At 51.6% G+C, this 26,585-nt stretch overlaps 1 protein-coding gene across 3 annotated transcripts; it reads right to left on the bottom strand.

Moving 5' to 3' along the window:
- Nucleotides 1–1,120: 1,120 nt before the first annotated feature.
- Nucleotides 1,121–26,585, bottom strand: SUPT5H (SPT5 homolog, DSIF elongation factor subunit). 3 transcript variants are annotated; one of them, XM_027044949.2, is made up of 30 exons: nucleotides 26,454–26,585; nucleotides 26,120–26,197; nucleotides 21,535–21,700; nucleotides 17,979–18,044; nucleotides 17,421–17,432; nucleotides 16,860–16,929; nucleotides 16,663–16,731; nucleotides 16,499–16,564; nucleotides 16,222–16,252; nucleotides 15,802–15,870; nucleotides 12,424–12,675; nucleotides 11,199–11,288; nucleotides 11,021–11,091; nucleotides 9,408–9,513; nucleotides 9,099–9,192; nucleotides 8,871–9,007; nucleotides 8,305–8,460; nucleotides 8,054–8,200; nucleotides 7,075–7,221; nucleotides 6,862–6,987; nucleotides 5,960–6,044; nucleotides 5,500–5,619; nucleotides 5,315–5,417; nucleotides 5,105–5,232; nucleotides 4,899–5,004; nucleotides 4,078–4,236; nucleotides 3,792–3,960; nucleotides 3,476–3,679; nucleotides 1,626–1,721; nucleotides 1,121–1,552 (listed from the first exon to the last, which is right to left on the bottom strand). In XM_027044949.2, the coding sequence occupies exons 2-30, from the start codon at nucleotides 26,192–26,194 to the stop codon at nucleotides 1,409–1,411; spliced, it is 3,264 nt and encodes a 1,087-aa protein (XP_026900750.1). In that variant the 5' UTR covers nucleotides 26,195–26,197; nucleotides 26,454–26,585; the 3' UTR covers nucleotides 1,121–1,408. The 3 variants fall into 3 exon arrangements, with proteins under 3 accessions (XP_026900750.1, XP_026900751.1, XP_053067329.1); XM_027044950.2 differs by having other exon boundaries at nucleotides 26,461–26,529; XM_053211354.1 differs by lacking the exons at nucleotides 17,421–17,432; nucleotides 26,454–26,585.

Raw genomic sequence — 26,585 nt, 5'->3', positions numbered from 1 at the left:
GTGGAGCCCGGAGGCCGAATCTGCCTTCTCTCCCGTCCTCAGAGTCCTTTCTTGCTCCTCCTCTGGTGACCTTCTAAGGAAGCGCCTGGAACGCCAGCCATTTCACCGAGGGCTCAGCCAAAGGAATGGCGGCCGGCTCTCTGGGGCCAGGCTTATTGGGACAGAAATCAATGAATAAGGGGCTACGGGTGAAGTAAAAGAGTCCATGGGGCGTCTGGGTGGCCCAGTCAGTTGAACGCCCCACTTCAGCTCAGGTCAGAATCTCGGGGTTCAAGCCCTACCTCAGGCTCACTGTGGTCAGCACAGAGCCTGCTTCGTATCCTCTGTCCCCCCCCCCCCCCCGCTTTCTTCCTCCCACCCTAGTGCTTTCTCAAAAATAAAATTTTTAAAAATCTCTTTAAAACGAGGAGAAAAAGTCCATGTAAGCTTACGTAAGCTTTCAAAATGTGGAGAATGACCTTGTAACGTTTAGGGATAAATACTAAGTAAAAGTACAAAGGCAAAAAGATTTGGAATTCAGGATTATGGTCACCTTTGGAGGGGAATGGTCTGGGGCTGCTGCTTCAAGTGGGTCCTATCTGGTACATACTGTTCCCGAAGCTGGGTGCTGGGGACATGGGCGTTCAGGGTGTCCTAAGACCTTTTTGAACATGGGTAACATTTTAGAATACATTTCATAACACATTTATTACAAAAAAGACGTATCAAATGAAGAAGGTGAAGGAAGGTCAAGGTACCAAGCCCCCTTCTCTCTCCCCCTCTCTACCCCCAAGCCACCAGACAAGCCACAGCAATTCTGGGGTCATTGCTCTGTGGGCTCAAGAGAAAGGACCATCAACAGCTGTATCCCGCACCACAGGAGGAATTTAGGTTTTCCAGGCGGTTTACAGATTTTCACTTAACATAACTCGAGCAACAGTACAACGTGACTAATCACGTGGCAGGCTCTGTTCTAATAATCTCGTGTCTTCTCATACATTCATCCCGAGAACCCTCCATCTGGAATAGACAGCATCATTTTCCAGATGGGGAATTGGAGGCTTAGGTATCATCCAGTTATTTGCCTAGGAAGTAGGTGGGGTCTGCAAATGACCCCAGCTTAGAAAACACAGACACACACTTTTGACCAAACAGCTTTTTATTGAAAGACCTTAACACAAAAGCAAGCTGGGGAAGGGAGGGTACAAGAAGGTGGGGACCCTCCCCCAGACTCTACTCTGATTCCCATGAACATCAGGGAGGGAAATAGGAACCCAGAAAGGAAAATAAAGGAAATCCTGAACAATCAGATTAGCCCTGGTCCAGGCCCCAAACCTGGCCCAGACCTGTCAGAGCCAAGGGCCAGAGAAGGAAAGAGGACACTCTCCATCTGCCAGATATCTGCCAAAGTCCACCCGCCCTGCGTTCCTTAGGCCTCCAGGAGCTTCCCCAGGAAGCGGAGGTTGAGGATCTTGAGCTGCTCGTCAAGATCCATGCGGACGATGCCATCCTCACCATCGATACTCAACAGGACGCCTGTGGCTTCCCGATCCTCACCCAGGATCACCTTCACCTGGGAGGAGGGGCACAAGGTCAGGGTCTGTGTCAGCAGCCCAAGGCTCCCACGTCCCCTTGGCCCCCCTTACCTTGTTGTTCTTGGTGGGGGTGATGGGCTCCAGGTGCTCACTGGAGATGCTGACAACCTTCTCACTGTCCTTCAGGTACACAGAGCACATGCCACCCTGTGGGTAGGGACAGCCTGGTCAGCCTGCCTGTTTCCAATATAGGACTGATGCCTGCACTCAAGGACCATAGGCTCAGGGCTCATTCTAAAAAATCACCTTCCCAAGGTGACACAGGGGCAGGAAAGGCCAAAAGCTGGGCCTAGTTCCTGGGCCTGTGGTGTGTGGGGGCAGGGTGATCAGATCAGCATGGGAAACATTAGAATGAAGCCAACTTAGGCCAAAAGAGAGACCGCTGCTCAGACACCTGACCCTTCATGTCCCAAGTGGGCCTCATCATCTTTCTCACACTTGCCCCTCCTCCTAGGCCTGCCCAGATCTGAGGGATGGCCCCACAGCCCCCAGGCCCCGGCCAGAGCTCGGACCTCAGGTTGGCCAGCTCTTTCACTGAAAATCTCCAGCTCTGAGGTGTGTTCACTGCCCTCCCGAGAGTCTCTGCCACCTCCCCCTCTCCTCTCTTCCCTACAGCCTTATAGTGAAGCCTGACCTCCCCTAGGCTCCCAGCCCCCAGTCTCCCCACCTTAATCCATCCCTGCTAGAGCAACGTAGTGAATTAATCCCAAACCATAGACCTGATGCCACCACTGCCCTGCCTGCTCAGATTCCTTAGGACACAGTCCAAGCTCCCTAGGCGGCCATGTGACCTGGCCCAGCCACTTCTCTTGCCTTGTCACTCACCTTCCCCCCTGGCTCTTTGTGTTCCATCCACAATGAACATACTTCATCTCCCCAGATGTGCCAGCCTTTTCCTCACCCCCAGGCCTTTGCAAGTCCCCTCTTTCTGGAACACACTTAACCCTTTCCCCAACCATTTCTCTTGGCTTACTCCTATTCATTCTTCAGAACTTGGTGCAGATACCTCCTTCTCCAGGAAGCACCCCCCTGAACCCTCCTCCAAAGTTGAGTAAGATGCCTCCTCTAGGTTCCCAGAGCTCCTCTTGCCCTTGGGACTTCCTGTACCCCAGCTCTGGCCACTCAGGCTGTTCCTGTCTGGGGACATGTCTGCCTCCCTCACTAGAATGTGAGATCTGTGAAGGCAGCACCTGGAGCTGTTTTGGTCTCTGGTATTTTCAAGTAATGTTTACTAGAAGGCCAACAAGGTGCTGGTCCCTCATCTAGGGACTAGGGCTACTTAGGAAGGAAATACAGGCTTAGTAATCAAAGGATCACACCAGAATAAACTTTAAGCTTTTAGGCACCAGGTAGGTAACATGAGAAAAAGTTACATGGGCTTACAAGAGACAGATCTGAGACAGCTTAGGTGTTTCCCTGAAGGATGAATAGCAGTTTACTAGACAAAGGATGGAAGGAAGAGAATCCTAGAAAAAGGAAAGTGATGAGCAAAGGTCCAGAGGCTGGAGGGAACTTGGTGACCGTGAAGAACAGAGAGGCTGGTAATGCTGGAGCAGGGGGAGCACTAAGGGTAGTGGTGCCCGGCACTAAGCTGAAGCCTGGCACAGAGGAGCGCTCAGTGCATGTCACTGAACTGATCTCAGAGGAGTATATTAAAATGTAACCAGTTCCTGGGTACCAGTCACTGCTCCAGGCCAGGGGCCCCAGCCATGCACAGGACAGGCAGAAACCCCCGCCTTGTGGAGCCTACAGGCCACACCTTCTGTACCTGCTTTTCCGGGTACAAACAGGCACTGGAAAATGTGGTTAGATGGTTAAAAAGAAAAAAACCAGTAACAACAGAGACTGGGGACCCCAAAGGAGAGGATGCCTGCCCACCCACCAGCCTGGGCTCCACTTACCGTGACGCTGCGGATGACTCCTGTCTGCCCCACCACCTGTGTATCCAGGTAGGTGTCCCGCACCTTCACCTGGATGTCAGTGGTTACCCAGTCGCTAGAGTTCTGCTCAATTCCTGAGCCTGGTGTGTGCGGGTTATAGCCACCAGGGGAGGGGGCTCCAGGTGTCATCGGACTGTAGCCAACAGGACTCGGGCTGGGGCTGGCCTATAAGTGAAAGAGAGTGTTGTTGGAAACACGTCATCAAGCTTGGCTGTCCCTATAGACCCAAGGCCCATTCTAGCCCACCGCCCTTAAGGGCATGCAAGCTCACCAATACCTGATAGGCCATGGGGGAGGGTGTGGGGTGGTAGCTGGCTGGAGAGTGGGTGTTCTGGTAGCCCGCTGGGCTTGGCGCCACCTGGTGGTAGCTTTGGGGGCTGGGGCTGGGCTGGTAGGAGCCTTGCGGGGAGGGGGCGGCATAGGGGGAGAACTGGTCTGTGTTGTACCTGCAGAGTCAAAGACAGAAAGGAGCACTTGCTGGGGATGATGGAGAAGAGGAGAAGGTAGTGGCAGTGGAGAAGGTCTGGGCAAGGGTTGATCAGGGCTGGCCACAGTGGACTCACATGGCTGGCGTCCCTGGCGTCTGTGGGTTGTACTGTGGGTTGACCTGTGGGGATGAGGGATCGGGATAGCCAGGCGTCTGGGGGTTGGGGGTGCCCCCATAGGCCTGTGGGGACGGGGTGGGCTCGTCGTCAAAAGCATACTCGTATTCTTCCTCAGCCCTGTTGGACAGAGAAGTCTGTTAAGAACAACTCTGTGGTAATCACAACAACGTAACAAATGCTTCCCGAGCTACACTGAACACCTCACAACAGCCCCATCAGAGACCTCCATTTCACAGTTGAGACTGGGAGGCAGAGATGAGGCTGCCTGCCCAAGGTCACACACTTGTCATATGACCTAGATCACAAAAACCTGTCTCTGAGCCCAGGTCTTAATTCTTTCTTTTTTTTTTTTTTAAAGTTTATCTTGAGAGAGCGTGCATGAGTGCACCGCTTCCCACCCCCCACCCCCACACACACACATGCGAGCAGGGAGGGAAAGAGAGAGAATCCCAAGCAGGTTCCCCACTGAGCCTGACTCAGGGCTCAATTTCACAACTGTGAGATCATGACCTGAACTGAAATCAACTATCAGATGCCAAACTTGAGTCACCCAAGCGCCTCTCCAAGCCCAGGTCTTAACCACAGCCTACTACTATGGTGGGGACGGGAGAGACCATTTTACCGCCAGCCCAGCCCCACCTGCCCTTGGCACGTGACCAGCCTGGGGCTAGGAGCAGAGAATTCAGGGAGGGCCACACAGACCCCACTATCCCACAGACTCCCAGCATAACCACCCATACATGCACTCAGGGAACCCTGTCCTCCACCCCAGTTCTCACCGTGATGGCGTGTTAGGGTTGTTGGGGTCCCAAGCACCACTCTGAGCAGGAGTGCGGCTGCCGTCATGCAAGGGTGTCTGGGAACCGTAATGCGGGGTACGGCTGCCTGAAATGGGAGAGTAGGAGAGGTGTGTCTGTCTGTCAGCTCTGTCCTATCTGCAGCTCCCCCACATCGCCCCTCATCCCTGTCCCCTGGGCACACTCACCATCCTGGAGAGGTGTCTGAGAGCCATACATGGGTGTGCGGGAGCCAGAGCCATACATGGGTGTCTGAGAACCATACATGGGTGTCCGCCCATAGGTTGAGGTCATGCCACCTGGGCGCCGTGAGCCCCTGTGGACACAGAGAACTAGATGGGTGAGAAGGACCCTCTCACCACCCAACAACCCCCCTCCTGCCCCGGCCCAGCCCGTACACCGTAGTGAGCCGCTGACGGTCCACAGAGATGGTCTGGCAGGTGGAGTGCAGCTCCACGCGGGCCGTGGACTCCGTGGCATCCTTCACCACACCGATGTAGCCTGGTGAGGAGGCAGGAGGTCAGGCTGGGTAGGGTTCTCTACCATGCCCCTCCCCAGGCCTCCAAATGGCCTCAAAGCTCACCTTTGTAGGGCCCTTGGGAGATGCGCACAGTCTGACCTATGAGTTCATTGTCTCTCCGCCCTCGGCCCCTGCTCATGCCGCCGCTGCCACCACCAGGGCTGCCAAAGCCACCACGCTGACCTGGGGAGAAAGGAGAAGATCACCAGTCCCCAGGGCCATGCCCTTCCCTCACATGCTGCGTCCACAGACAGAGCAACCTCAAGCCCCTTCTTCACCTGCTTGACTCCCCCACACACCCACACTGGTTTAGAAACTTCCTCTGGGTGGCCTGCACCAGAGCTCGGGCACAGCTGTGACCACTGCGGGCTGCCACCAGGAGCAGTGACAGGGGAGGGTCCTGGTCTTCATGGGCTCAGAGCCACATCAGGGCCAGGCCAGCCGAGCAGGCACTCAGGAAGTATGGGCTGAATAACCTCCCTCCTCCATCCCCCAGACACATCCCCGCCCAACTTCCCCTCACCTCCAGCGCTGGGGTGCATGGGGCTGCTGATCCGGGGACTCATAGGGGCAAAGCCACCCACTGTGAAGTTGGTCACATCTCGGGGCTAGGAAAGGGACAGGAAGTCAATCAGCAGGCAGGGCCTGGAGGACTGGCTCCTGGCCCCCATTTGGGAACAGTTCCTGCCTGAACTGGCCTAGCAGCTATCCCTCTCTCCTTCTGGTGACAATGCCTCCATTTCCCTTTGAGAAAACCGTCACCCCAATACCACTGTGGGCCTGTCAATCAAGAGGCCTGGTCCTCCCCTGGCCAGGACTTTATAACCCTGCATAGCTGGGAGAATTCATGACCCCTACCTTCAGGAACATAAGGAAATCACCTCCTGGTCCCAGCTACCCAGATCCTGGGCCCGATTTCCCTTCTGATACGTGGTTCTATACAGCTTTCCTACAAGTCCTAGGACCTCTGCGTCTGCTGTTCCCTTGAGCTAGTCACATAGCTCTGCGTTCCTTCATTCAGGTCTCTGCTCAAGTGTCACCTCAAGGAAACCTTTCCTTAACCTTCTCCATCTAAATCAGCAGCTCCCATTATTCTCTATTTCCCAGTCCTGTTTTACTTTTTTTCATAGTGCCTATTGTCACTTCACACTGTACTGTGTACGTACGTATTTATCTGTCTGTCTTCTAGCAGCTCTAGGACAGAAATTTGCATCTTGCTCGCTGTCGTATCTCCAGTGTCAGAGACCCAACAGGTGCACAATAAAACCAAGTAGATGAATGATTTGGTGAAAAGCTCTGAATCCCAATCAACTCTGCTAAGGACCCGACACGGACATCTGCCATCCCAATCCTCCACGAGCCCACTGTTGTCGCGGCCAGGGAAGGCTGGGGAGCTGAGCCAGGGCGCCACCACACCCACCTCACCTTCGAGCCCCCTGCCAGGACGAGGTGGCGGGTCTTGCAGACAAACATGCCCCCATTCTCCACCAGTTTCTTGCAATGCAGGAAGGCGAAGCTGCGGAAGAGATGGCGAATTTCGCCCTCCCGGCCCTGGATGAGGAAAGGATGATCACTCTTGTGGCCATGCTGCACCCCAGCAATTTCAGGCGTGGCCGATGGGCAGGAGCTTATACTCACTGAGTGGGGGCCGTCAATGACCTTCACGATGTCTTTCACGTGGATGTTATTCTGTTCTGAGTCCAGGGCCACGGCAAAGCGGTTGTCCTTCTTCCGGGTCACAGCCTGGTGCCTGACAGTCACCACCTTCCCATACATGTTCAGTACCTATGGAGGGAGGGGAGGGATGCTGAGGGGTGAGAGTAGAAAGGGGTGACGTGGAGCAGGACTTTCCTAAAGTGGGACGATCCTTCCTTGTGGGAGGTTGTCCCAAGCTCTGCAGGAAGTCTAGACTCCCCGGCCCCGGGCCACGCAGTCTCAGGGCACCACCCTGTAGGCACTGGATCAAACAAAAATGTTCCCAATCATTCCAAAACACCCTTCAGGAGGAGACTCCATCCTGACTGAGGAACCTAAGGAATGGGTAGAGTAGGTATTAACATAATAGCTGATGTCTACCCATCACTCTGTGCCAGGCTCCATGCTAAATTCTTCACACAAGATTTCACTGAAGCCTCAAAACTTCCCTCTGAGATGAATGCTGTCATGATTCCCATTTTACACAAAGGGAATCTCAGGCCCAGAGAGGGCAAGTCACTAGCCCAGGGTCACACAGCATGGAATAACAAGGCCAAAATATAATTCCAGAGTCCAGGGTCCTAAGCATTAGGCTCTGACTCTCCCATCACCAGGTAGGGGTGAAGGCGAGGAGGGCACCCGCAGCACCCAGCCCCTGAGCAAGCACCTGGGTCTACATATTTGATCTCAGGGCTTCAATCACAATTATTAAAGTAGATACTACCATTATCTCCATTTTAGAGGATATAAAATAGGCACAGAGAGGGTAAACAATAGGTCACTTGTCCAACACCACACAGCCAACCATGGCTCACAGAGCCAGATCTGCCACCCAGAGCAGTCTGGGTTCTTAGCCACCTCCCAGGATGAGGAGCTCGAGGGAGAGGAAGACCCCTACACAGAAGCCCCGCCACACACACACCTGGAAGGTCTCCCGCTCCAGCCGCACAATGACACCCACGGTCTGGGGGTCTAGCTGCACCAGCTCCCCCCATTCATGCTGGCCCCCCACATCCACACCCGATGCCGTCTCTGAGCAGAGCTGCAGGTCCCGGGGGAGCACCTTCAGCTGTGGGAAATGGAAAACAGGTGAAGCAGGGTCCTGGTGGCTCATTGGCCTGGGTCTCTGTTCTGGCGTGCTCCACCCCTCCCCCCCTCACCCCCACCACCTACCTCATGCATGGTGAGGTCAGAGAACAGAATAACAAAGTTCTCCTCCACTCGCACAATGAGGCCTGTGTCACCCTCAAATCGGCCAGCAATCACCTTCACATGGTCCCCCATCTTAAAGTACTTCCGAAGTTCCTGGGCCGGGAACTCCAACATGTCCTGGGGATTGGGTGTGGGGACACTGAGCAGGGGAAGGGAAGCCACCACAACTCACCTGCTTCCCCATCTCCAGAAGCCACTCATGTCCTCAGAAAAGACTCCTGCCAAAACCCACCCAGGCTCACACCACCCAACCACAGACTCTTTAGGCCACCTGCCCTGGAGACAGCGGACCTCAGACTCAAGGTATTAGTCAGGATACCCCTTTACTCCACACACACAAAGCCTGTCCCCAAGACGTAGAATGCCAGACTAGACACTCTTCCTCAGACCTAGCTGGAGACAGCCTCACCCCAGACACATCACGGTAGCCTGGACAAACCCTCAGACAGACGTACACGCCCTTAAAGCAAACGAAAACCACGCAGCCATCTTAGATTATCCACAGGTAAGGGCAGTACGGTACCCACCTTGAGGTCCTCGTGCTTGGGCATGATGGTGATCTTGTTGCCATCCACGCTGAGGATCTTGCCCTGCAGGTTGATGAGCTCGCCCTCACACACCTCCACATTGTCCCCAGGCTGGAAGTTGTGTTCCCGCTCCTTCCCTACAGGGACAGATGCAGGGCTGACTTGGGAGCTGCCTGCCAAGAGCCACCCCCTCTTCTTTGGCCTGAGTTACTGACAGGGACCAAATACCTGTGCTCTCAGTCACCACCTCAAGGTCAATGCCCTCCGGCTGGTCCTCAAACTTCTCCAGCTCAGAGAGTGTGGGCTTCACACCCTCTGTGATCTGAGACAAGGAGAGAGGAGAAAGGTCAGTGTCACAGCCCAGCTGAACGGGCTGGAGAGGTAGAGTGACTGCCCTGGGGATACTCCTGACTTGGAAGGCAATCCAGCACAGATCCAGATAACCCACCACTCTGGGGCCTGGACCGAAGGAGGGAGAGAAAGCTTGGCCTCCCTGCTCCCCACCGTCATAAGCAACAGGCCCTCCAGGACCCTCACCACAGCAGACATGGCAAAGCTCTTGAACAGAAAGCCCTTCCGGCTGTAACGGTTCCCCTCGAAGATGAGGAAGTCACCATCAGAGGCAACATCGCCGCCCAGGGACCTGGGATTTTGGGGGAAAGAGAAGATTAGAAGGGGGATGAAGAAGAGAGTCTCAGTGAATCTCAGGCTCCTCTGCTGGCGAGGGGGGAAGAGGATCACAGGACGACTGACCCGTCCCGTTCCGCCGCGCCCTGCTGGCCGAGCAACCCATCCCAAGCTGAAAGGCTCCTCCCTGCACTCTGCTGCTCTCTCCCCTGCTTTATTGCTCGCCACGGTCCACATCACCCTCTGAAAATGAGCCACCGTTTGATCCGTCTCCCTGACCAATGGCAACTCCCAAAGAGCAGTTTTTCACTCACTGCTATGTCCCCTAGAGCAGCGAGCATCTCGCACCCCGGAGGCGCTCGGTGAACACTAGCTGGACAAAGTATTGAACCACGCCAAACCTTCACATGCACGGAGCCCCGGTTTGCACCTGGCCTGGCCACACACCTCCACAACTCCTCCCCAAAGCCTAGGACATCACTAATGTGACCTATGTTTCCTAGCGAAGTGAGGGAGTGAGGCTCGCATAGGGCACATCTCCCAGGGAGAGTGGTCTGAGTCAGGACTCAAATGTGGGGGGTGGTGGGATGCCCAAACCCGTGCCTTAACTCTACTGGCCCTGCCTGTGGGGCATGAGGACACTCTGTCCCTGCCCACGCTTCTAGAGAGGAGGGAAAGCCCACCCCACTCCCAAAAAGGGAGCGTAGGGGAGCGGGCTGAGCTCCCCCTGCCACTCACTCAATCCTCTTCTCACTCAAGTGCTGAGTTTGGTGGAGGCCCAAATAAGCTCTACAGGCCGGGTCAGGGCACTCAGTAAAAGGAGATCCAGTCAAGTGGACAGCAGTGGGATAAGTGGGTCCAATCTAGGCATGTGAAGTATTAGCCAAGTCCTGGGATGCAGCTCAAAAGGAGTTCTGTAATCCCCCTTTAACAGAACTGAAAACGGGCTAGCGGCTCACAGTGGGTTCCAGAACAGGACCAGTGGCAAAGGGTCACTGCGCCTCTTGTTTCTCCCCCTCCTCTCCTGCCTTTCCCATCAGGAGCCCTCTGGCTAGCCCTGAAATGCTGGGGTCACTGGGCAGAGCTCCAGAGCTCCCTCCAGCTGGGGAGGGCGAGGGACACATCCTAATGGGAAGGGCTCTGTACTCCCACCTCAGGTGCCCAGGCACCAGAAGATCAGTGAAAGAGACCTTGTAAGGCCTGACGTGTCGAGAACTCCCATTTCAGCGTGTGATACCACTAATCACACTTACTAGGAATCAAGTGCTATTCTGGGTCCACACGCTTATTAAGTCATTTGATTCTCCCTACAGCCCCAGCAGGCAGGTGTTGTTCTTTACAGCACAGGAAACAGAGGTCCAGGGATGTTAAGTAACTTGGCTGAGGCACTGCTGGCAGGCTAACCACTCATAAAGTAGACCATGGATGGGTCGGGGGACCCACTCCTATGGGGGGAACCTGCAGAAGGCACTCTACAACACAGCTGTGGGGACCCAGCCCAGCCGGTCCCCAAGGACATGCACCTGATCTTCTCAGCATCAAACAGCCTCTGTGGAGGTCGCTTAAACTTCTTCCTTTTGGCAAACCAGTCTTTCTGTGGAGGAAAGGTGGCACGGGTGGGAAGGGTGAAGGAGGAGGGCCCAGCCACCCGCAAGGATCAGGCATCCGCCCACCCGTGAGCAGCGGCATGCCCCCTCGTACCAAGCTCATACGGGCCTTGATGCGGTCATAGTCGATGCGTGGGATCATCTTCAAGGAGATGGTGTTTTGGCTGGGCTCCACATAATCCACCTGAGGAGATGGGGGTGGTCAGGAGGGCCCTGGCCCTCCCTCTCTAACCCCAGACACAGGAAGGGCATGGAGATGGCAGGGACAGGGGGTGATGGGAAAGAAATCACACTGATGACAATCTCCCAAGTTCTCTCTGTCCTGTTTCCCCTCAACCCCGAAGCAGACTGTCCATCTCTCCTCGGATGTCTAAAAGGCCCCTCAAACCTAGTGCAACCACAACTAACCTTAGTCACCCCCCCACACCTGCTCCCTGCCAGCCTTCTCCCACTCCATCATTCCTTCTGGTCTGGCACACGAACTGGCAATTGTTCTGGACTCCCTCCCTACTCTTCCGCCCATCTCCGGTGTGTTAGCAACTCCCATGGGCTCTGCCTTCTAAACCCCTCGTCCCCCCTCTGACCTCGTCTCCCTCCTCTCTCCTACAACCCTGGGCAACCCAGGACTATGGTGGCACAGTCTCTTCGCTGGTCTCTGTAGCCCCATCTGGTCCAGTCTGGGGTTTGGCAGCCAGGTCCTTCTTTGTTGTGGGGGGCTGTCCCCTACACTGTAGGGTGCTAGCAGCATCCCCGGCCTCTATCCACTAGATGCTAGAGCAACTCCCCCCTCAGTTGACAGAACCAAGAAAAGGGACCACACTGTCCCTGCTTGAGAATGAGGAGTCTATCCTCGATGAAGCTCCCACAGTAATCCTATTAAAATCCACATCACACCGTGTCCCTCCACCTCACTCCCGAAGAAGCCAAAGCCTTACGACAGGCCACAGGTGCAGTCCCTTCCCTGAGCCCACTCCCGGCCACTCTCACCCTCACACACACTGCTTCAGCCAGGGCAGCCCTGTTCACATGCTGTTCCTTCCACTGCAACACTCTTCCCCAAGATTTCCACAAAGCCCCCTCGCTCACCGCCTTCAGATCTTTACTCAGTGTGTTTTGAACTCTCACAGGAGATGGTCATCCATTCCCCTGGATGTGTGCTCCCAACAAAATCTAGGCTCTGCATCACCTAATCTGCCCTCTGCACTAGGAAAGGGCTGGGAATGACAAAAGGAAAAGGGAGGAGGACAGAACAGGGGAGCAGGGGCGTGAACACAGGCCCTGGCCCCTCAGCCACCCTGCCATATCCCCACCCCCGGCACCTGGGCGATGTCGTCCTTATAGATGCCCCTCTTGAGGCGGACCCAGGACTTCGGCTTCAGGTTGGCCACCTCCTTTACGACTTTGAGGACATCTGTCATTTCCTTGATGGGCACCATCTGCTGGTTCCAGTAGCCAAGCCGCAGGTTGCCCACGCCCTCGATGGCCTGCTTCACGTGCGTCTGCTTATAGGCCTCCACGTAGATGTAGCCCTTCACGTGCTCTGGTGCCACCACTGACTTAATCTGCAGGGGCTGTGGGGCCACGCCAGCAGAGGGAAACAGTGAGACGCGACTGCTACTAATGGTAATGGCCGCCACTATAGTGCTCTCTCTTCTAGGAATTCATCCCACAGTGTGTGCAGCGACACCAGGGATAAGGATGTCCACTGCAGGGTTATTGATTACAGCAAAAAAATAAGACTGCAAATTTTCAAATGCCCCCAAAAGGGATTTGTTGTGTCACAAATGTTCTGTGAAATATAGTGTACCGCTTAAAAAGGAACGAATCTCTATGTAGTGACACAGACAGATAGCCAACACGCACTATGTGTAAAAAGCAACAAGAGTGAAGAGAAATGGAACAATTACACTAAAAGCAAACAGAACGCGCTTTAAGACAAAACCTGTCACTGGAGACAAACAAGGGCATCCTAGAATGCTAAAAGGGTCAATCACTCAAGATGTCAGAATTACAGACATATATGAATGTAACAACAGGACCTCAAGGTACACGAGGCAAAACCCGACAGAAGAAACTAGAAAAGGAAAGAAAACTACACACAAAACAAGGAGAAGGAAAGAAATAATAAAGATCAGAATGGAAACAAGTAAAAGAGGGAGAATAGAGAAGTCCATCAAAACAAAAGCTCGTTCTTTGAAAAGATTAACAAATTTGACAAACCTATAGCCAGACTGACCCAGAAAAAGACAAAAGACTCAAGTTGCTAAAGACTCAAAAAGAAAGGACATTGCTACCAATCTTACAGGGTTACAAAACAATACTACAAATAAGTGTACACCGACAGATAAGATCACCTCAAAGAAATGAACGCTTCCCGTAGAAAAACAGAAACTACCAAAACTGACTCAAAAAGAAATACAACATCTGAATAGACCTACAAGAAGATATTGAATTAGTGATGGAAAAATACCTGCCCCCCCCCACCCCCACACACACAGTGTCAGGACTAGACAGTCTCACTGGTGAATTCTACCCAACATCTTACACCCAGCACGGAGCCCAACATGGGCCTTGAACTCACAACCCTGAAATCAAGACCTGAGTTGATGCTTAACTGACTGAACCACCCAGGCACCTCACTATCCAACATTTTAATAACACTGATCCTTCACAAACTCTTTTTAGAAGAGGAGGTAACATTTTCCATCTCATTCTGTAGATCCAGTATTAACCTGACACTAAAAACAGACATCTTTAAGAAACTACAGTTCAATATTGTTTATGAACACAGATGTAAGTACAGTATCTCCAATTAAATAGAACTGGATCCAACAACATATCAGAAGGATCATACACCATGACCTTGAATTTTATGTTATGTGAGTTATATCTCAGTTAAAAAAAAACTACTCATTTGTTTCAGCATTGCCTGTGATACCAAAAAATGGAAACAATCTTGTATTTACTGGGCATGGAAAGATAATTAAGGTCTTGGCAAAAAGCTCACTGCAGAATAACACATGTACGGCATAACACCATTTTGTTTTAAAAACAGGGCAAAGTTTTCAACGTGCAGACGATGATCTGGAAAGACATAAACCAACAAGAATTCCTTCTGAAAAATGGGACTTAGGGACGGAGATTTGGACTTCTACAATACACATGTACTATTCTGGTCATTAAAAATAATAATCAGTCATAACTCAAGTGATCACCAGAATTTTGCCCAGGACACATGACTGAGGTCTGAGTACACTTGAAATGATTTGCAAATCCAACTGTCCACTTGGGCCCACTGACATACACCCACTGCTTCAGCAGGTACAAGCAATGTACTCAGCCTGACACGGACTATATTAAGTAAGAACATTACCGGCTAGCACAGAGTTAGCCGTAGCCCCATGTTTCATGAATTTTGAGCGTACCCTTCATTGGGTTTGCCCTTGTTCCAAAACTGACAATTATGCCTCTGACAATAACTATATTTACTGAACACAAGCTGCAGGCCAAGTCCCAGATGAAAGCTGGACATGTCCAAAGCTACTTAATCCTAGCAATGCTGAGGAGCAAGCAAGGCACCCAGAAAGGGGAAGGAGCCTGAACAAGGTCAGCGAGATAGGAAGCAGCAGGGACAGGATTCAAATTCCAGCTGTCTAAAGAAATATCTGTGAACTTAATGTTTACTTTTTAAGAGAGACAAACGGGGAGGAGGATCAGAGAGAGGAGACACAGAATCGGAAGCAGGTTCCAGGCTCTGAGCTGTCAGCACAGAGCCTGACGTGGGGCTCAATCTCACGAAATGTGAGATCATGGCCTGAGCAGAAGTCAGCCGCTTAACCCACTGAGCCTACCCAGGTGCCCCAAGAAAGATCTGTGACCTTAAAGCAGCACCTTCATGCTTTGTGTGTTGTGAGTGAGCCCTGAAGGGTCAGGACCAGCCCTGGCATAGTCACTGCTGTATCCTCAGCACCTCCTAGTGCAGACACCTGACCACGGGAAGGGTTCAGCAGATGTGTGAAAACTGCACGGAAGAGGGAAGGAAGGAATTCTCCCCCTGACAGGCCTGTCCCCTGACACACTCAGCCACACTGTCCTATCCCAGGACTCCTCCCAAACAGTAAAAGGGGGACAGCTGCCCAACAGGGCTGGTGAACAGGCAAAACTCACTCAGGCAGAAAAGGTTCAGGAAGCTAAAGGCTGGGGTGCCTGGGTGGCTCAGTCGGTTAAGCGTCCAACTTCCACTCAGGTCATGATCACATGGTCTGTGAGTTCAAGCCCTGCTTCAGGCTCTGTGCTGACAGCTCAGAGCCTGGAGCCTGCTTCAGATTCTATGTCTCTTTCTCTCTCTGGGCCCCTCCCCCACTTCCCCTCCCCCCCCCCCCAAATAAACATTATCAAAAAAAAAAAAAAAAGATGTTTAAAACAAACAAAAAAGGAAGCTAAAGCCTGACTTCTGGAGGGCTACAGGGGGCTGCTGAACCCTGTCAGGAATGCAGAAAGAACGAAGACAATACCTCTGTCAGGCACAGAAGAATGCTTCCAATCCAGGGAGTGGTTGTTTTCTAGCTAAAGCAGCTCACGTAACAGACAATGCTGTTGACCGTAAGGAGCACCTGGTACCCTTGAACCTATACTGTCCCTCCCTCTGGGCTTTTGGTCTGTATCTCATTTCCCAGGTGCCTGCCTATCTGACTTACCGTGTCTGTGAACTGGTAGGCAATGAACTTGCGCATCAAGGAAATGGCCGTGGCCCGTTCCTCCCCAATCTGGAAGAGAGACAGACTTCAGATGGAGATGACAAGGTGAAGGACGGACACAGATAAGGGGACAGAAGACAACAGCAATGCAGAGTAATCAGGCAAGAAAGATAAAATGGAAGAGAGAGAGGAACAAAAAAGATGGACAGATACAGAGAAAGAGGAATGGATGGTAAGAAAGACAAAGGTGGGAGACAGTGAATTAAGTGACGGAGGAGTGAGGAGGGGCCAGGGGCCGGGGGATGAAGAAGCAGAGACAGGACTAAGAGACTGATATACCAAGGAGACCCAGGACAGAAAGCTGGGAGCTCTCCCTGACAAGGTCATTTCCCCCATTCCCCTGCATCCTGGAGCACACACCTTACATTTGACAGTCCACAGATTTGGATCCCTAGATAGGAGAAGAAAAGGAAACCTTTCAGGGAAATGGCCTCATCACGAAAGACCCGAATCCCCACACCCATCTTTCTTGCTCTCCCTCCACACCCTCTCCTCCTCCATCCCTCCTTCCAGAAGCAGAAGAGGGCAAGTGCCAACATGCCACCTGTTCCCACTATCCACCACTCTGTGTCTGCATAGGCACATCACCCCAATACAAGATTCCCCCATCTCAGCCCGTCCATCCCAACCCCCTTACTTGACTCCCGGAAGCAGCTGCTGCTGAGTGATGTCATCAGAGAGCTCATCAGATCCTCCATACACCCTGGAGAGAGGACAGCAATTGGGAAGGAGGGGTGATGCTCTGTCAGAAGCCTGACCCTTTCCGAGAAGGGACCACCTGTCCCCACCCCATGCCCTTACGTCTCTCCCACAGACGACTTGGCATATTTCTTCATGTAGTACTCGCCCAGTTCTTCCTCTCGCTGGTCCCTGGGGTATGAAGGGGAAAGTAAACATGAATGAAAGGCTGTGGAGAGGAGGGTGGGCTGACTTGCTCCCAAGATCCCCCCTGGAAGCCAGTCTCACCCTTTCACCCACCCCCATCCCCCGCCGCTTACCTCCAGAGGTTTTGTAGGCGGCGAGCCCCAGAACGGTCTTCATCCAGGACGACATTATCAATGTTGGAGGCTGCGAAAAAATGAGCAGATGGGGTAAGTAAGGGGAGGTGAAGGGCAAGGGCGTGGAGGAAGTGATGGGGGCTGAGAGGGCCGGAGCTGGGCCCTGGGGCAGGAGATACCTCACTGAGGAACCCCCAACCCTTACCCTCTACTCTGTCCTGCTCAGCATCTTGCTTCTCATGAAGAAGACTTGGGGACAGGGTCCAACAGGTGGGGACATCCAGCCGTTCCCCATCTCACAGCCGTTAAGTATGCCCTGAACTCCACCCCCCACCACTTATCCCTGCTGCCACAACGCTCACACGCATACATAAACAAACACACTTCCCCAGGCCAACGGCTGGATACCTGGCCTCAGTACCCCCTGAACTCTGGACCCTGTATGAGTCAGAGCCCCCAGGGCCAGACAGGGGTCAGGGGTGGAAGGAGGGTACTGTGGGCAGGAAGGAGATGTCAGGATATGGGAGGAAGGTCGGGAAATCACAGTTTTCAGATTCTTACCTTCAATCTCTTCTACTTGGAGGAAGAGGAGGTGGTGGTGGTGGTGGTGGTGGTGGTGGTGGTGGTGGTGGGCGAGGGCAGACAAAGTATGAGCCAAATTATAGCAGCGAAATCAACCAATGGGTTGGGGGAAGGGGAAGGGAGGGACACAGGAAGGTTGAAAATCAAAAGTAAAGGCCAGGCACCAGGTGGTTGGGGGAGAAGCCGAAATGTATGAGGCGCACAAAACGGAAAATAACAGGGAAGTGGGGGCACTGGCCCAGGAAGTGGGGGGTTATCTTGGAACAGAGCCCACCCACCCTACAACCCCCATAAGGGATTCACGGGGGCCCTGGGACCCCAGAGTCCTCTTCCCACAACACCCACCACCCACAACCCCCACCCCCCAACTCATGGGCCTAAAAGGAAAAGGGTACAGAGCTGGTCTCTCTGGCAACGACAGAAAGAAGCGAGGTGAGGAGGGTGGGAGTTGGGGTGGTGCAGGGCATGGGGGTTGGGGATGGGCTCTCAAGACCCAAGACCCCAAAGTGGGCTTGCAGAGGTGGGGCCCACACACACCTTTCTCTAAAATGTCCTCTGCTCCATCCTCCCACTGGTCCTCATCCTCATACTCATCGTCCACATCTGCAACAAGAAAGCCACGTGGTCAGGGAGGCAGCTGCAGCAAAGGTGACTTCGCGACAGTGGTTCCCAGGAAACATCTCTGGGGGGACAGGCACTACGAATATCCACCCTGCAGATCAGGACTCAGGGCTAGACAGGTGAGGCTCTCACCTGCTGCCCTGGAGCTGCTCCAAGCCGCAGGATCGAGTCTCCGTTGCAGCTTCGCTGCCACCTGGCTCTAAAAGCCATCCCTCCCCTAACCCCATCCAGGAGCCGATTTCAAAAATCAGATCAGGGGCGCCTGGCTGGCTCAGTGAGTAGAACACGTAACTCCTGATCTTGGAGTCATGAGTTCAATCCCCATGCTGCGCGTAAAAATAAAAAATAAACTTAAAAAAAAAAAAATCAGATGGGGTGCTGGGTGGCTCAGTCGGTTAAGCATCCAACTCTTGATTTTGGCTTAGGTCATGATCTCACAGTTCGTGGGTTCAAGCCCCGTGTCAGGCTCTATGCTGGGATTTTCTCTCCCTCTCTTTGCCATTCCCTCGTACTCACTCGCACACGTTCACACACTCTCTCTCTCAAAAGAAAAAAAATAAGATCAAATTAAGCAAGCAGAAAAGTTCCCTCCAAACAATCAAAACCAATATATAGTTTAAAAAAATTTTTTTAACATTTATTTATTTTTGAGAGAGACACACACAGCATGAGCGGGGGAGGGGCAGAGAGAGAGGGAGACACGGAATCCAAAGCAGGCTCCAGGCCCTGAGCTGTCAGCACAGAGCCGGATGTGGGGCCCCAACTCGTGAACAGCGAGATCACGAACTAAGCTGAAGTCGGACGCTCAACCAACCGAGACAGCCAGAGCCCCATTAAAGACACAATTCGTGATCTGTTGGTTTTGTTTATTGTTCCCTTCAGTTTATAACACTATTGCTTACCGAGTGTACTGTATGCCCTGCTCTGTTGTGAGTTCTTGCCACAGATTCCTCATTAATCCTCCTGGTAACCCTGAAGGAGGTAACACCACCGTTCTGATTTTACAGTGAGGGCTCTGAGGCCCAGAGAGGTGACTTCACTGGCCCAGACTCTCAGCTAGTACCTGAGAAACAATCTGGCTTCAGGGTCCATGCACCTAATCTCTTCACTACATTACATACCCTCTTTTGTATGCAGCCAATGTTACACTAAAAACTGAGAAGTGGTATCTGTACGTGATGAAAAATGCAAAGTGTTCAGAGGATGTATGGGTACAGGTAAGTCTCCCTCCCATTTCTAACCCTAGCTCAGTCCCCTTTACAAAAGGCAACTCTATGACCAGTTTCTTATCTAGAAATAATCTGTGCTTAAAGAAGAAATGCATATAACCCCCCCCACTACCTGCCCCATTTTTTTTTTTTTCCAATGCAACTTTTTATTTAGCACACTGTTCTGTACCTACCGCTTTTTCTAAGCAATGATACTGCCTTGGAACTCTTTCATAGCAGCGCATGCTTCATTTACTATTATCCGACTATCTGCCTCATAACTCATTTTACCAGGCTATTACCATCAACGGACATTTAGATCACCAAACACTTACAACTGCAAACAGGACTGCAGCAACTATCTTTGGCCTCATATCTTTATGCACCTATTCGAGTTTAAGTGTCAGATGAACTCCTAAAAAAGAACTGCTGGATCAAAGGGTCCCTGCATGTTAAATATCAATGGGCCCTGCCACAGTCTTCCCACAGGCAGTGCCCAATGACACCCCAGAAAACACATGGCTGTCCCAAGCAGTCCACGTCCATGTCACACGGCATGTTATCCATTCTCTCGATCTGGGCACTTCTGCTACCTAAGATCTTTTCTCTAAGAAAGGACTCGCTTCCTTCAGCTGTTAGGAAAAGGGCCAAAGCTCTCCAAGAACAGTAGTGTTCTGAGCATTTCCTGCCCCTCTGCTCCCTGGTTTTTCCTCAGGTAAGAGGGTCCTAAGAAAGGGAGGATGGCATTCCAAGTAGCTCTCCCTTACATGCACGTGGGGAACAGGCACTGTTGAGTATGGCTGGAGGGAGTATCTGGTATGATCTTTTCAGGGGCCAGTATTCGGCCACAGACATCAAAAGGCTTTCAAATCATATACATTCCCTTTGCCCAGTAATATGACCCATACGGATTTGCCACGTAAAAAATCTTCAGGGTCCATGTCAGATAAAATACCACATCTTCGGGGCACCTGGGTGGCTCAGTTGGTTAAGTGTCCAACTTTGGCTCAGGTCATGATCTCACGGTCCATGAGTTTGAGCCCCACGTCAGGCTCTGTGCTGATAGCTCAGAGCCCACTTTGGATCCTCTGTCCCCCTCGCTCTGCCCCTCCCCCACTCATCCTTCTTTCTCTCTCTCCCTCAAAATAAAAAAACTTAAAAATATTACATCTTCATTTTCACTAATCTCTAACTGAAATTTAGTATTTACATCAATTACGAACAATGGAAACATCACAGCAATGTTAGCAGTGAACTCTGATATTTTCATGGCACATTATACAGCTGAAGATATCTCAAAATATCATTTGCACTCATTGCTACCTCAAAATTAGATTCTTATCAGACCCTCCACTAAACCTTGTTATTTCAGCGCATTCCTAACGAAACACACATGTTCTTTGAGTATTTAGGTACCGTATTTCAGTATAATTGTTCTCTCTGGAATCCTATGTATTTTTTCCTTAAGCATTTCAGAACACAATTCTAAGAAGGGGCCCACAGACTTCACCAGACACCAAAGAAGCCACAGCACAAAAAAGGTTAAGAACCCCTGGTCTAGGCAATACCTTGTGTCTATGAGTCTAAACACGTATGAGAGTGTTCCCAGCAGTGCTGCTTGTAATAATGAAAAACGCAAACTCCAATGTCCAACAAGAGATTGGTTACATAAAACAGATTATGGAAAAAATACTATGCAGCCATTGGGAAACAAACGGGTATTTCAAGGATGAGGACGATGACAGCATGAGCACTTAAGTGCCATATGTTGCTCAGGAAACTTTCTTTGAGAGACCAAACAGCAACTCACCCAGGGCCACATGGAGAAGAGAGCAGAGCCAGGCCACAAGGGACCCAGGCCTGTTGGCCTCCACCACCCTGTCCTGCCTACATCGAGGTCGTCTCAGCTTCCCACGAGAAGCACAGACTTCAGTTTTTTAAAGGATAATACTACTGTGACTGTTTTAAAAGGATTGATGTTTGGGGAACATATAAAGAAATATTTGGGGGTAAAATCATGTATTTGGGATTTGCCACATCATCCAATAGTGGGCAGGAATGAAGAGGAAGAAGCAAAACAATTGGTACTAAGGTGTTAAGTGTTGACACGAGGTGACGGGACATGGAGGCTCCATACACTATCCTACTACCGTGTGTGTTCGACATTTACCAAAAGAAAAACTTTTTGGAAAAACTCATTCAAGAAATAGAACCGAAGGTACAAGTCCGGCCAACACTCAGCACCTGCCAGCCCTGTGACATACCAGCCTCATCCAGAATGAAGCCGCCATGGCGGGGTTTCTTGGGAGGCCTGTCATCATCTTCCTCTTCCTCTTCCTCATCATATTCTTCCTCCTCTTCCTCCTCCTCTTCTTCCTCGGGCTCTTCCTCCTTCTCGCTGCCTGCTACACTCCGCCGCTCTTCTTCTACCTGCAGGGTTACAAAAGGTTGGGGCACCAGGGTTCTGTACCCCAAAATCCAGATACCAAGCTCCCCAACCCCAAATCTGACCTTAATTCTGGCTGGCTAGTCATAAGCCCCTCTGCTCTGCATACCCTCCCTTCCACCCCAGCCTCTCTGGGAGCCATCCTACCTCAGTGATAACACTGCCACCCAGTCAACCAATACCTGGGAGCTGACCCAGACTCCCTGCTCCACTAGACCTCCTTGCTAGCCTCCACCTGGCCCGTAAATGTTTTAGCTCCATGAGGTCGGTCCTTGGCCCTCGTCTCTTTCCACTCTACAACTCCCCAGGCCGCCTCATCCACTCCCTCAGCTGGTGGGCATCTCTGTGACTATGATTCCTAGATCTCCGGTTCCAGTCTACACTGCTCCCCAAGGTCATTGCCTGCCTCTTGTTGCTAATTCCGAGGACAATCTTCAGTTGTTACGTACGAGACACTTCACACCACTGCCTACTCCCTCCCTAAAGAAATGCTCTTCCCTTGACATCTGTCACATCACATTCTCCCAGCTTTTCTCCAACTTCTCTGGCTGGCCCTCTGCAGGCCCCTCTTCCTCTCTCACACCTCAAGTGCTGGCTTCAGTCCCCAGGGTTCAGCCAGTGGCCCGCTCTGCTTCTCCCTGCATACACTCTCCCACTGGGCCACTTTACCTTCCAGTCCCAGTTCCTGTCTCTGCAGGTGATACCTCATCTGTCTCCAGCTCCCCACTTTCTTCCAGAACTAGAGGGCCCCCATATGTCAGCAGCCTCCACAGACGCCTCCCTTAGATGCCTTCTGAACCCTTCACGCCCACCGTGTCCCACACTGATCTCAACGTCTTCCCCTAGACCTGTGCTGGCTCCCTCTAGCTCTCATCAGGCACCAAACTCTTGACATTTCTGCTTTTGGAACATTGTCCCTCCAAGCTGTCCCTTCTCCCCCATCCCTACAGCCCTAGCCTAGGCCAGATCACTGCCCTCTAAAACCTAGCCCCTTGCCCAGCCTCCTTTCTGGTCTCTTGGCCTCCAAACCAGTCACAAAAGGAAATGACCCAGACAAAACAGTGTTCCCCAAACTTCAATCTTTTCCGCACTAACTACACATCTTCTTGCCAAGTTCACATCAATTCAACCTGTTTATCTGGTATTTTAAATTCACTCATGTTTTTATTTAACTTAACAAAGAAACTTTTCCAAACTTTGGAATATTTCAGAAACAAAAACATTTTTAAAGTTAGCTTGTTACAAGTAAAAAGTAACCATAAAGATAAAAGCAAAACAGGGGCGCCTGGGTGGCTCAGTTGGTTAAGCGTCTGACTTCGGCTCAGGTCATGATCGCACGGTTCACAAGTTTGAGCCCCGTGTCGGGCTCTGTGCTGACAGCTCAGACCCTGGAGCCTGCTTCGGATTCTGTGTCTCCCTCTCTCTCTGCCCCTCCCCACCTCTCAAAAATAAATAAAAACATTAAAAAATTATGATCGAAAATATGAAACTGATCATTTGGTCCCCTGCTTAAAACAGGGCCAGGGCTCCCCACTGCCCCCAGGTAAAGAACCAGCTGCTTAACAGCTTAGACTAGAAGCACACACTCTGCTACTGCCTCTCCTTCTTATCCTGCCTCTTCGGGCTCCCCCTCCCAAGTGCTAGGTCCCAGCCACACTGAACCATTCGTTCCATACTCTCTCAGTGCTAGTATCATCCGTGCTGGTCCTCTGCAAAAAAAAAAAAAAAAGTTCTTTTGCCTCTCACTCATACTTCAATCAAAATACTCCCCCTTCTAGAAAGTCATGCCTACCCCCTACCCCAGCAAAGTCAGGCACATCCTCTGAGCTTCCTCCATCACAGCCCCGACCACTGTGAGCTCTCTCAGGCTACCTCAGGCATTGCTGGGTCCCCAACATTACCCAGTTCAGGGATGGGAACAGAAGACAACTTAAACATTTGTTTAGTACATACTCCTGACTCATCCACAATGTCCCGCCTTTTAACAACTCAAACGACTCTGAGTAGCCTGATTTCAAGGAACCCTGTCTTCATTCCCCTGGCTCAGTCCCAGCAAAGCCTTCTTTCCAAACCTGGCTCCCTGATCCCTGAGGAAAAGAGCTCCCATTACTATTTGTGTTATCTTGGGGCTGGAACGTGCTCTTACACTGTCTGTCCTCAGCATCCCCTGAAGTAACTGCTGGTTTATACAACTATCTCCCCTCCAGGACAGAGAGCTCCATGAAGGAGCCTGTGATCCCAGCCTGATAGGAACACTTGCTGAATGAATGAATGAATGAAATGGGCAGGTTACTGTGGCTGAGAATGGGGAAACCGCTGATTCCCCCAACAGTGGCTCATCATCTGCCATCCCAACCTTCTATCCACAGGACCTGGTCCTTCAAGGACCATGCTAACCTTTGGCTATCCAAAAAGCCTATCCAGTCCTATCTCTAGCTGGCCTCTCACTGTCCTCCTGCCTCATCTAGTGACGGGAGACAAGTGAGCAGGTGAGTCAAGAGCCTGGTGTGGTGTTGGGGAAGTGAGATTTGCACAGAGCAAACCAGATGTCCCAGCCAGGAAAAGGACCCAGGGATCCTGGCCTCATTACCACCAGGCTTTAACCACAAGCAAAGTGCCTTGAAGCCATGAGTCAGGGAGACCAAGAACCCAGTACTGCTGCTCGAAGCAAAAACCCTTCCTAGCATCCTCCCACTTGCCTCACCCCCACCATGGCTTCCTGACTCTTCCAACTCTTCGCTGGAAGCTGAGGACTGCCCACAGGGCACAAGGATTGACAATCAAATGCCTACCGAGGGCAAGCAGAGAACAAAAATAAATGGGGCAGCTCAAAGGAAACCCATGGCACTCTCCATCTACCTGATTTTTCCTAGGACACAAGTAAAGGAAAACTTCCTTTTACCTAAATTTTCTGCCACAAGGCAGGCATCATGATAAATGGCAACTGATATATCCCAGGAATTGGAGAAAATTCCCCATTTTAAAGCAGGCTGCCATTTCTTGAGCAAAGAGCTGCTTGCTGGCTCCTCTAATTTTCCCAGAAAAGCGGAAAAATCATGATTTTTACATGAAATCGCCCTTGCAAGTGTTGGCAACTACCTTTAAAAAAACTGATCTATGTTTCTGTAGGTTAAAGGAGACATCTATAATCATCCAGTCATCTCTGTTAGTTTGTAACTGTTGCCTACTAAGTGTAAACTCCCTGAAAGCAAAAATTTGCCTTGTTCTATTCTCTCCAACACCTAGGAAGAACCTGGAACAAAGCTGTAGATGCTCAAACATTCATTTGCTCGATAAATAAGTTAGAAATAAACAGACAAGGAAAATAGCTAAAAGGAGACTATTTAAAGTCAGTTATGTCCCAGGAAATGTTTATTTGATTCCTGAAACAGTGATCCTTTTAAAGCATTAGATCACATCCCTTCTTTGCTCAAAACCTCAAGGCTCTGTCGCACTCAATCAGGACAAATTCCTCACCAGAGGCTTCAAGATCCTATATGATCTGGCTCCCGTCACTTTCTTGTGGCGCTCACTCTGATCCAGCCAAACTTGACTCCTTGTTACTTTTTGAACACGCAGACATGCTCCCAACTTGGCACTTGCTGTTCCCCCCTTACTGGAACACTTTTCTTCCACACATGACTCACTTTCTCACCTCCAACACATCTTTTTTCAAATATCACTCTCTCAGACTCACCCTATTTAAAACTGACCCAAGGCTCCCTATTCCCCTTCCCTGCTCTTCTCCAAAATACTTTCTGCTTTACTAAATGATACACACATCAGTCACGTTTGTTTATGTTCACGGGGGCAAAGACTTTCAAAATGTTTTACTAGTGCAGCCCAAGGGCAAAAAAGTGTGCCTAGTACACAGTAGGCACTAAAAATATATTTCTGAAATGACCGTGCATACTCCAAAATAAAAGCTAACAACGGGTGCTTCCTACATGCCAGGTCCTTTAAACACATCACCTGTGGGGCTCCTGGTTTGCTCAGTCGGTTAAGCCTCTGATTTCAGCGCATGTCATGATCCGATGGTTCATGAGTTTGAGCCCCCCGTCAGGCTCTGTGCTGACAGCCCGGAGCCTGCGCCTGCTTCAGATTGTGTGTCTCCCTCTTTCTGCCCCTCCCTAGCGCATGCTCGCTCTCTCTCTTAAAAATGAATAAACATTTAAAAAATTAAACACATCACATGTTATTTCACTGTATTTGGAGCATCCCTGGCCTCTCGCACCTATCCTTCTGCTTGACTTAGGCTTGCCTACTTCTCTGTCACTACCAACAATCTGGAGGCTCCCAGAGGCCAGAGGTCGTTCTGATACCCTCCGAGCTCCCACAGGGGCCTTTCTGTCCCGGTCCTGTCCCCAGGCTCAATGCCTCCCCACAACGTCCCAGCCACACACCTCGGCCTCCTCGCCGTCACTGCTGCGCTCGCTGTCCTCCTCCTCGGAGAAGTTGCTGTCCTCACTGTCCGACATCTTCTGCTCTTGCAGGAAAAGACAGCCTCAGTGCGTCCCCCAAACAGCAGCCCCACCCCTGCCTCGGTTTCCCCGCCGGTTCCCGGAGAGAAAAAAAAAATCCCTCAGCGCACTTCCGGCAGCCTGGTTCTGGCAAGGGTGAACCCGAAAGGCTACCCCTTAAGCTATCTGCTACACCTTCCGTGTCCCGGAATCCGGTCTCTAAAGCCTCCCTATGCCCCGGCGACCCCCGGTCCTGCCACCACGGCGTCCTACCCACCCCTCACCGCTCCGGTTCCACCTCAACCTTCTGCACCAGCAGCTGTTCACACGACGCCTGGCTGGGACTGATGTGCCCTCTCGCGAGAACCTACGCGTCGACCTCGTTTAACGCGAGATTTCCGGGGCTAGT

The sequence above is a fragment of the Acinonyx jubatus genome, chromosome E2, assembly GCF_027475565.1.
Source record: "Acinonyx jubatus isolate Ajub_Pintada_27869175 chromosome E2, VMU_Ajub_asm_v1.0, whole genome shotgun sequence".
NCBI lineage: Eukaryota > Metazoa > Chordata > Mammalia > Carnivora > Felidae > Acinonyx > Acinonyx jubatus.
The sequence above is the reverse complement of the archived record's forward strand: the minus strand, read 5'-3'. Positions and strand labels throughout refer to the sequence as shown.